General features: G+C 46.5%; 1 protein-coding gene across 1 annotated transcript in view; it reads right to left on the bottom strand.

Moving 5' to 3' along the window:
* LOC140186762 (histone-lysine N-methyltransferase SUV39H2-like) overlaps window positions 1-10,280 on the bottom strand; it is a 50,140-nt gene extending 39,860 nt beyond the window's left edge. Inside the window, exon 1 of the mRNA XM_072241296.1 lies at window positions 10,245-10,280. Coding sequence (XP_072097397.1) covers window positions 10,245-10,263 — 19 coding nt within the window. The 5' untranslated portion in view covers window positions 10,264-10,280. The remainder of the gene's footprint in view (window positions 1-10,244) is intronic.
* Window positions 10,281-11,233: the final 953 nt, after the last annotated feature.

Raw genomic sequence — 11,233 nt, forward strand, 5'->3', positions numbered from 1 at the left:
ATCCGCAAACTTGGCCACAAAGCCATCAATTCCGTAATTGAAATCACTGACATATACCGTAAAAAGAACCGGTCCTAACACAGACTCCTGCAGAACACCAGTAGTCACCAGCAGCCAACCAGAAAAAGCTCCCTTTATTCCCGCTCTGTCTCCTGCCAATCAGCTACTGCTTTATCCATGCTAGTATCTTTCCTGTAATACCATGGACTCTTAACTTGTAACTCTTGTCAAAGGCCTTTTGAAAATCCAAGTACACAACGACCACCGATTCTTCTTTGTGATTCTTCAAAGAATTCCAACAGATTTGTCAGACAAGATTTTCCCTTGAGGAAACTATGCTGACTACAACCTATTTTATCATGTGCCTCCAAGTACCCTGAAACCTCAGCATTCAACTCCAACATCCTCCGAATCACTGAGGTCAGACTAACCGGCCTTTAATTTCCTTTCGTCTGCCTCTCACCCTTCTTGAAGAGTGGAGTTACAGTTGCAATTTTCCGGTCCTCCAGAACCATGCCAGGATCTAAAAGATCATTACTAATGCCTCTATATCTCTTCAGCTAACTCTTTCAGAACTCTGGGGTGTAGTCCATCTGGCCCAGGTGACTTATCTACCTTCAGAGCTTTTAGTTTCTCGAGAACCTTCTCACTAGAAATAGCAACTGCACCCACTTCTGCCCCCAACATTCTTAAACCTCCGGCATACTGCTCATGTCTTCCAGTGAAGACTGATGCAAAACACTTATTCAGTTTGTCCGCCATTTCCTTGTCCCCCCCATTACTACCTCTCCAGCGCCATATTCCAGCACTCCAATATCTACTCTCGCCTTTTACTCAGAAAAAATATTTTGTATCCCCTTTGATATTGTTGCCTAGCTTACCTTAATATTTCCTCTTTTCTTCCCTTATGGCTTTTTTGTTGCCTTCTGTTCGTTTTTAAAACTTCACCAATCTTCTAACTTCCCACTAATTTTTGCTCTATTATATGCCCTCTCTTTCCCTTGTCAGCCATGTTGTGTCATTTTGAATTCTCTCTTCATCTAAATAATAGTCTGCCCATTTATTTCTTCCACCAAAGTACATGACCATACACTTTCCAACATTGTATTTCATTTGCCACTTCTTTGCCCATTCCCCTAAACTACCTAAGTCTCTCTGCAGGCTCTGTTTCCTCAACACTACCTGCTCCTCCACCTATCTTTGTGTCATCGGCAAACTTAGCCACAAATCTATTAATCCCACAGTCCAAGTTATTGGCATACGTTGTAAAAAGCAGCGGTCCCAACACCAATCCCTGTGGAACCCTACTGGTAACCGACAGCCAGTCAGAATAAGATTCCTTTATTCCCACTGTCTACTTTCTGTCAATCAGCCAATGCTCTACCCATGCTAGTAACTTCCCTGTAATTCCATGGGCTCTTATCTTGCTAAGCAGCCTCATGTGCGGCACCTTGTCAAAGACCTTCTGAAAATCCAAGTACACCACATCTACTGCATCTCCTTTATCTACCCTGCTTGTAATTTCCTCAAAAAATTGCAGTACGTTAGTCAGGCAGGATTTTCCTTTCAGGAAACCATGCTGGCTTTGGCTTATCTTGTCATGTGCCTCCAGGTACTCCGTAATCTCATCCTAATAATCGATTCCAACAACTTTCCAACCACTGATGTCAGGCTAACAGGTCTATAGTTTCCTTTCTGTTGCCTCCCACCCTTCTTAAATAGCAGAGTAACATGCAATTTTCCAGTCATCTGGTACAATGCCAGAATCTATCAATTCTTGAAAGATCATTGTTAACGCCTCCACAATCTCTCCAGCTACTTCCTTCAGAACCCAAGGGTGCATTTCATCAGGTCCAGGAGATTTATCCACCCTCAGACCATTAAGCTTCCTGAGCACCTTCTAGGTCGTAATTTTCACTGTACATACACTTCCCTGACACTCCTAAATGTCCAGTATACTGCAGATGTCTTCCACTGTGAAGACTGATGCAAAATACACATTCAGTTCCTCTGCCATCTCTGCGTCTCTCATTACAATATCTCCAGTGTCATTTTCTATTGGTCCTATATCTACCCTCAACCCTCTTTTACCCTTTATATATTTAAAAAAGCTTTTAGTATTTTCTTTGATATTAGTCACCAGCTTCCTTTCATGATTCATCTTTTCCTTCTTAATGACCTTCTTAGTTTCCTTCTGCAAGTTTTTAAAAGCTTCCCAATCCTCTATCTTGCTTTGGCTTCGTTGTATGCTGTCTCTTTTGCTTTTACTTTGGCTCTGACTTCACTTGTCAGCCACTGTAGTGTCCTTCTTCCCTTCGAAATTTTCTTCTTATTTGGAATATATCTGTCTTGCACTTCCCTCATTTTTCACAGAAATTCCATTTCTACTCTGCTGTCCTTCCTGCTAGTGTCCCTTTCCAGTCAACCTTGGCTAGTTCCCCTCTCATGCCCTTGTAATTTCCTCTATTCCACTGAAATACCGACGCATTGGAATTTAGTTTCTCCTCAAATTTCAAAGTGAACTCGATCATATCGTGATCACTGTTCCTTAAGGGTTCCTTAACCTTAAGCTCTCTTATCACCTCCGGACCATTGCACAACACCCAATCCAGCATAGCCGATCCCCTAGTGAGCTCAACAACAAGCTGTTCTAAAAAACCATCTCTTAGATATTCTACAAATTCTCTCTCTCGGGGTCCAGCAATGGCCTGGTTTTCCCTATCCACTTTCATGTTAAAATCCCCAACGATTATCATGACATTATCATGAGTTCGCCCCACATCCTTCTAAATTCCAGCAAGTACAGACCCACAGCTATCAAATCTTCCCCTTATGATAACCCTTTCATTCCCAGAATCATCCTTGTGAACCTCCTCTAAACCTTCTCCAATGCCAGCACATCTTTTCTTAAATGAGGAGCCCAAAATTGTTCCCATTACTCAAGGTGAGGCTTCACCAGTGCCTTATAAAGCCTCAGCATCACATCCCTTCTCTTGTATTCCAGACCTCTTGAAATGAATGCTAACATTGCATTTGCCTTCCTCACCACCGACTCTACCTGCAAGTTAACTTTTAGAGTGTTCTGCACAAGGACTCCCAAGTCCCTTTGCATCTCTAATTTTTGCACTTTCTCACTATTTAGAAAACAGTCTACATATTTAATTCTACTACCAAAGTGCATGACCATGCATTTCCCAACATTGCATTTCATCTAAGTCCTTCTGCAGCTAACTGTTTCCTCAACACTACCTGCCCCTCCACCAATCTTCGTATTATCTGCAAACTTAGCAACAAAGCCATCTATTCCATCATCAAAATCATTGATATACAGCATAAAAAGCAGTCCCAACACCAATCCCTGCGGAACACCACTAGTCACTGGCAGCCAACCAGAAAAGTATCCTTTATTCCAATCAACCAATGCTCTAACCATGTCAGAAACTTTACTGTAATACCACAGGCTCTTAAATTGGTAAGCAGCCCCATGTGTGGCACCTTATCAAAGGCCTTTGAGGAAGGACATTCTTGCTATCGAGGGAGTGCAGCGTAGGTTCACGAGGTTAATTCCCGGGATGGCGGGACTGTCATATGTTGAAAGATTGGAGTGACCGGGCTTGTATACACTGGAGTTTAGAAGGATGAGAGGGGATCTGATTGAAACATATAAGATTATTAAGGGATTGGACACACTAGAGGCAGGAAACATGTTCCCGATGTTGGGGGAGTCCAGAACCAGAGGCCACAGTTTAACAATAAGGGGTAGGCCATTTAGAACGGAGTTGAGGAAAAACTTTTTCACCCAGAGAGTTGTGGATCTGTGGAATGCTCTGCCTCAGAAGGCACTGGAGGCCAATTCTCTGGATGCTTTCAAGAAAGAGTTAGATAGAGCTCTTAAAAATAGTGGAGTCAAGGGATATGGGCAGGAACAAGGTACTGATTGTGGATGATCAGCCATGATCACAGTGATTGGTGGTGCTGGCTCAAAGGGCCGAATGGCCTACTCCTACACCTATTGTCTGTTGCTTTCTGGAAGTCCAAATATACAACATCCACTGCATTCCCTTTATCTATCCTATTTGTAATCCCCTCAAAGAATTCCAACAAGTTTGTCAGGCAAGACTTTTCACTTTAAGAAACCATGCTGACTTTGTCCTATCTTGTCCTGTGTCACCAAGTACTCCATAACCTCATCCTTAACAATTGACTCCAACATCTTCCCAACTACTAAGGTCAGGCTAACTAGTCTATAATTTTCTTTCTGCTGCCTTCCTCCTTTCTTAAAGACCGTAGTGACATTTGCAATTTTCCAATCCTCTGGCACAATGACAGAGTCCAATGATTTTTGAAAGATCATCACAATCTCTACCACTACCTCTTTCAGAACCCTAGGGCGCAGTTCATCTGGCTCGGAGACTTATGTACCCAGAGGTCTTTCAGCTTTTTAAAGCACCTTCTCCCTTGTAATAGTAATTGCACTCACTTCTCTTCTCTCACACCCTTCAACATCTGACACACTGCTAGCATCTTCCACAGTGAAGAACTGATGCAAAATACTCATTTAGTTCAACTGCTATCTCCTTGTCCCATGTTATTATTTCTCTGGCTTCATTTCCTAGTGGTCCTATCTCCATTCTCATCTCCCTTTTTTTTCCATACTTGAAAAAACTTTTGCTATCCACTTTGATAATTGTTTGCTAGCTTGCTTTCCAATTTCTTTTCCCTCCTAATAATTCTTTTAGTTGCTGTCTGTAGGTTTTAAAAAGCTTCCCAATCCTCTCTTTCCATTAATTTTTGCTTTGTTGTATGTCCTCTCTTTTGCTTTTAGATTAGCTTTGCCTTCCCTTGTCAGCCAGTTATAATATTTTGCCATTTGAGTATTTCTTCATTTATAGAGTACATCTACCCTGCACCTTCCTCATTTTTCCCAGAAACTTACACTATTGCTGTTCTGCTGTCACCCCTGCCAGCATTTTCTTTCAATTTATCTTGGCCAGCTCCTCTCTCATACCACTGTAATTTCCTTAACTCCACTGAAATACTGTTACGTCAGTCTTTACTTTCTCCCTATCAAATTTCAAGCTGAACTCAAATCATATTGTGATCACTGTCTTCTAAGGGTTCTTTTACCTTAAGCTCCCTAATCGCCTCCGGTTCACTGCATAACACCCAATAGCTGATCCCCTAGGCTCAATGACAAACTGCTCTAAAAAGCCATCTCGTAAGGAAACTCACTTTCTTGAGATCCATTACCAACCTGATTTTCCAATCAATCTGCATGTTGAAATCTCCCATGACTATCATAACATTGCCCTTTTGACTCCTTTTCTATTTCCCGTTGTAATCTGTGGTCCACATTCCAGTTACTGCTGGGAGGCCTGTATATAACTGCCATCAGGATCATTTTACTCTTGCAGTTTCTTATCTAAACCCACAAAGATTCAACGTTTTCCGATCCTACGTCACACCTTTTTACTGATTTGACGCCATTCTTTACCAGCAGAGCCATGCTACCTCCTCTACCTACCTTCCTATTCCTCCAATGCAACAGTAACCTTGGACATTCAGCTCCCAACCATAACCACCCTTCAGCCATGATTCAGTGACGGCCACAACATCGATAATCTGTAAAAGTGCAACAAGCTCATCCAGCTTATTTCTTGTACTCTGTGCATTGAGGTATAACACTTTGTGCAATGTATTTTCTACCCTTATTGATTCTGCATCCCTCGTACACTGACACTCACCCTGCTGGCTGCAACTTTGTCCTATCGTCTGCCTGCCCTTCTTGACAGTCTGACTGCATGCTACCTTTGCTTTTTTTATCATCTGTCCTATCCTGAGTCCCTTACTCTATTTCCCACCCCTCCGTCAAATTAGTTTAAACCCTCCCCAACAGCTCTAACAAACCTGCCTGCAAGAATATTGGTTCCTCTTGGGCTCAGGTGCAACCCGTCACTTTTGAACAGGTCATACCTCCCCAGAAGAGATCCCAACAATCCAAAAACCTGAAGCCCTGCCCCCTGCACCAACTTCTGAGCCATGCCAAATCATCCTGTTTCTACCCTCTCTGGTGTGTGGCACAGGCAGCAATCCAGAAATTACTACCCTGGAGAGCTTTCTACCTAGCTCTCTGAAATCTCTTTTCGGGACCTCTTTGCTTTTCCTTCCTGTGTCATTGGCACCAATATGTTCCGAGACATCTGGCTGCTCTCCCCCCCTCTCCAAAATGCTGTGGACGCGATCTGAGACGCCCCTGACCCTGGCAACTGGGAGGCAACATACCATTCGAGTGTCCTGTGCACGTCCACAGACCCTCCTGTCTTCATAAGGTCACTTCTCAATCTCCTATCCTCCATTCCCACCCTGTTCTCACCCTGCAGCCACGGAGGATGAGAGGTGTTCAAAATGATACCAGGCATAGATAGCGACTTTTTTCCCCAGGGTAAAAAGGGCTAATATCAAAGGACATCCTTTTAAAGCGGAGGTTCCCAATCTGGGGTTCATGGACCCCTCGGTTAACGGTAGGGGTCCATGGCATAAAAAAGCTTGGGAACTCCTGTTTTATAGTGAGTGGAAGAAAGCACAGGTGTCAGAGGTAGTTGTTTTTTCAACCACACAGAATGGTAGGTGGGTGGTGATGGTTGAGGCAGATACATTAGGGCAGGGGCTCCCAGCCTTTCTAAGCCATGGACCAATACCATTAAGCAAGGGGGTCTGTGGACGCCAGGTTGGGAAACCCTGGATTAGGGACATTTCAGAGTCTCTTAGACAGGTACATGGATGACAGAAGGGCTACGTGGGAGAGTATGGCTGGACTAATCTCGGAGCAGGTTAAAAGGTGAGCACAACAACCAGACTATGTTCTATCCAGCCAGCCCCTGTAACTTCCTCCTCAATTCTTGCCTCACTCCAGTTTGGTGACTCGTTCCTAGAGCAGGGCAATCAGAACTGAAGGTGACCGTACCAACATCGTGAACAACTGCAACACGGTGGTCCCACCGCTGCGACCCAGTAGTCTGACCAAACTCCATACTCCTTCCACACCGCCCTCTCTGTGTCACCACTTTCAACCCACTTGAATTTAATTAGTCCCTCACATAAATTCTTCCTAACTGGTTTCAAATCACGCTCCACAGCACTTCTAAGAAATATCCCAAGCTGCTTCATGGTGTTAAAAGCACTGGCATATTCACACACAAAGTGCTGGAGGAACTTAGCAGGTCAGGCAGCATCTATGGAGGGAAATGAAGTCAACTTTTCAGGCTGAGACCCTTCATCAGGGCTGGAGAGCAGGGGAAAGAAGTCAGAAGCATGCTGTTTATTCCACAACACAGATGCTGTCTGACCTGCTGAGCTCCACCAAAGTTCAAAATAAATTTATTATCAAGAGCATATATGCCATAAACACGAGAAAGTCTGCAGATGCTGGAAATCCAGATCAGCACACAGAATGCTGGAGGAACTCAGCAGGCCAGGCAGCATCTATGAAATTGAATAAACAGTCGACGTTTCGGGCCGAGACCCTTCTTCAGGACTGAGAAGGGAGAAGATGCCAGAATAAAAAGGTGTGGGGAGGGGGAGGAGGTTAGCTGGAAGGTGACAGGTGAAGCCAGGTGGGTGGGAAAGGTCAAGGGCTGGAGAAGAAATAATCTAATAGGAGAGGGGAGTGGATCATAGGAGAAAGGGAAGGAGGACGAGACCGAGAGGGACATAATAGGCAGATGAGAGGAAGTGAAATGTCAGAGTGGGGAACAGAGAAAAGGTGGGGGTGGGGGAGGGAGAGAGAGAGAGAAATTTGTTCACCAGAAGGAGAAATCAATATTCATGACCTGAGGTTGGAGGCTACCCAGATGGAATACAAATGAAATAAATGGTGCTGCTCCGCCACCCCGAGGGGCCTCATCGTGACACACGAGGAGGCCATGGACTGGCACGTGGGAAGGGGAATGGGAATTTAAATGTTTGGCCACCACAAAGTCCCACTTGTGGAAGATGGTGCATGGGTGCTTGACAAAGCGGTGCCCCCAATTTACCATGCATCTCACCAATGTAGACAAGGCACCATCTCCACTGGGAGCAGGAGCGCTGGGCACAACGGACAACCCCAACAGATTCGCTGATGAAGCGTTGCCTCACTTGGAAGAACTGGTTGGGGCCCTGAATGGAGGTGAGGGAGGAGGTGAAGAGGCAGGAGTAGCTGTTAGGCTACTTGTAGGAAAACGTGCCCAGAGAAAGATTAGCAACACACATCAAAGTTGCTGCCTGGCCTGCTGCGTTCACCAGCAACTTTGATGTGTGTTGCTTGAATTTCCAGCATCTGCAGAATTCCTCGTGTTAACAGAGAAAGGTAATTAGGGAGGGACAAATGGACACGGAGGGAGAGATCCCTGCGGAAAGCGGAGGTAAAGATGTGCCGCCATACACTACACTGGGATTCATTTTCTTCCAGGCATTCACAGTAGAGAAAAGACATAGAATAGAATCAGTGAAAAACTACAAAGACTGACAACCAGTGTGGAAAAGAAAAAACTGTGCAAACACAATAAATGATATTCAGAACATGAGCTGTAGAGTCCCTGAAATTGTGCCTATAGGTTGTGCAATCAGTTCAAAGTTGAGGTGAGTGAAGTTACCCTTGCTAATTCAGTAGTCTGGTGGTTACAGTGGGGAGAGAGCGGGTGTCCTTGCCTATCACTAACAGCACTCCATGTAAATGTGCTCAGTGATAGGTTTGTGATGAACTGAGCTGCAGAAACCACATTTTTGTCGGATTTTCCTTGTGTTTTGCGTGTGTGTTGGTGAAGATTTCCAGCACTTGCAGAATCTCCTGTGGCTGATTCACACTGTATGGCCCCTCTCCACAGAAAACCCAAGTTAACTCAGCTCCCAACACCTCCCACTGTCTCAAGGCTAATGTCGTTTCCAGTCCACAACTGTAACGGAGAATGAATAATTGTTACACCTAATCCGGCGCAGCATATAAAAGGCACACCGGGATAAAGAACACGATAATTAAAAAAAAGTACATACAACGTTACGCGAAGCTTCTTTCACATGTTTTTTTTTGTAAAAAGCAGAACTTTTCACCATACTCTACAAGTGGCAATAATCATAACTTTTCAGGGAAATAAAATAGCACAGGTACAAAGTTTAAACTACTCCACACCGTCACGGGTAACAGTTAACGTGAAACACACTCGACTTCACACACTTTGGCGCTTTTCTACTTGTCAAGCAACGGCCAGCCCCGACTCCACAGGCGAACCTCGTCAGAAATACTCGATTTAAGTTCTGGCATGAGGCGGGGGTAGAGTACGTGTACAGAGGAAGGGCAGACACTTTTAACACTCGCTGCAGTGCTCTTTGTAGGAAGCAGCCGCTCTCTCCCAAACCGAAACCAAAGTTACATCAGTGCGATTTCCCCGCCAAGCGAACGGCGCTGGGTGTATGAGAGAAAGGGCAGCCCTGTTCTACCCCTCACAGGGGCCTGGGATCGAAGCACGAAATGCAGTTAAATAAACAAAAATAATACACAAGGGAAAGTTGGGGCAGGTATTGTTAAAAAAAATCGATGCACTCGCAGTCTCTGTCTAGCCAGTTTGAAGGATTAAAACAGCGACAAGACCCCTGGAATCGTAGATAAAACCAAGGTCCCCGGGAGCCAGTGCGAAGATCCGAACTCCAGTTGCAAGGGAGTCCCGGGAAACAGTGCACGGACCCGGGGCTCCAGTTGCAAGGGAGTCCCGGGAAACAGTGCACGGACTCGGGGCTCCAGTTGCAAGGGAGCCCCGGGAAACAGTGTACGGACCCGGGCTCCAGTTGCAAGGGAGCCCCGGGAAACAGTGTACGGACCCGGGCTCCAGTTGCAACGGAGTCCCAGGAAACAGTGTACGGACCCGGGCTCCAGTTGCAAGGGAGTCCCGGGAAACAGTGTACGGACCAGGGCGCCGGCTGCAAGGGAGTCCCGGGAAACAGTGCACGGACCCGGGCGCCGGCTGTAAGGTGGTCCCGGGAAATAGAGTAAAAACCCGGGCTCCGATTGCAAGATAGTCCCGGGAACCAGCGCAAGGTCGCCGGCGCCAGTACAATGGTTCCGGGAACCCTAATGGAAGGTCACCCCGGACGCCAAAGCAAGAGCCGCACTAGAGGCGGCGAGCTCCGTGCGGCGGGGGTGGGGGGAATGCACCGGCCCCGCCGGCGTCTCCGTAGCCCGAGTGCGCGGCCCCCTCCCAGCAAATACTCACTTCCTCGCATTTCAGCCATCTTGCTTTCCCATTCAAACATGGGGGCGCGCAAAAGACGCTGTATTAGAATGTAAAACTCCTCCCTCCTGCCCGCCCGAAAGGGGATGGTGCTGACACAAAGAATGCAATGCACTCTGAACGAGCCGGAGCTGCCGGGGGAGGCGCTGGTCCGAAGGGACGGGAAGGCCTCGGCCGGCTTGCGGACCGGTTCTATTGTGCGTGTTTCATTGCATCTTGAGACGGGCCGGCTCCGACGGCGTGCGTCTCTTTGCGGATGCCGCACACTGGAGATTGTAAAGGTGGTGGTGGGGGAGAGTGCACCAAACTGCACGGAGAGAGGGCAAGCCGGAGGAGAAGCGGCTGGAGGCTAGTGCAATGCTCCGGTCGGTTTGCGGACGGGTTCCCGGCCGCTGCAACCCAGCGGACCGTCTCCCTGCAAGAAAACCGACTGAAAACACAAGGCAGCGGCCGTGTCCCCGTCCGTAACGTGAACGTATTTCGCCTGCGTTAAAATGCCCGGAGAGAGGGTAATCCCTCAATAGTGGGGTTACTAAAAATAAAACACACACACCAAGCCCTCTGCCACTCTGCATTTATTTTCTTTTTTTTTGGAAAAAGCTTTTTTTTGCGATTTTTAAAAATAATCACCCTTGCGTGTATAACTCCCTACCCCCACGGCCAGCCTCTGTGACGGCCTCCAACCGACAGGTGTCAATCATTCCCAAAAAAAATGCCATCATTCACCTCTACACTTCCTCTCCACCCCGCTCTCCTCCAGAAAGTACCCTAAGCCTAACAGTTTGTGGAGCATTTGATTCCCTGCAGATGCCTCAGTGTCATCCAGCACGAAAGCAGGCCCTTCGGCTCAACTGGACCATGATGACCAAGTTGCGTACCTAAGCTAGTCCTATTTCCCTGCGTTCGGCCCATATCCCTCTGAACCCGACTCTGGAGGTTTGAGATCAGTTTTCCTTCTCCTGGATGAGCTG

The sequence above is a fragment of the Mobula birostris genome, chromosome 23 (assembly GCF_030028105.1).
Source record: "Mobula birostris isolate sMobBir1 chromosome 23, sMobBir1.hap1, whole genome shotgun sequence".
Classification (NCBI taxonomy): Eukaryota; Metazoa; Chordata; class Chondrichthyes; order Myliobatiformes; family Myliobatidae; genus Mobula; species Mobula birostris.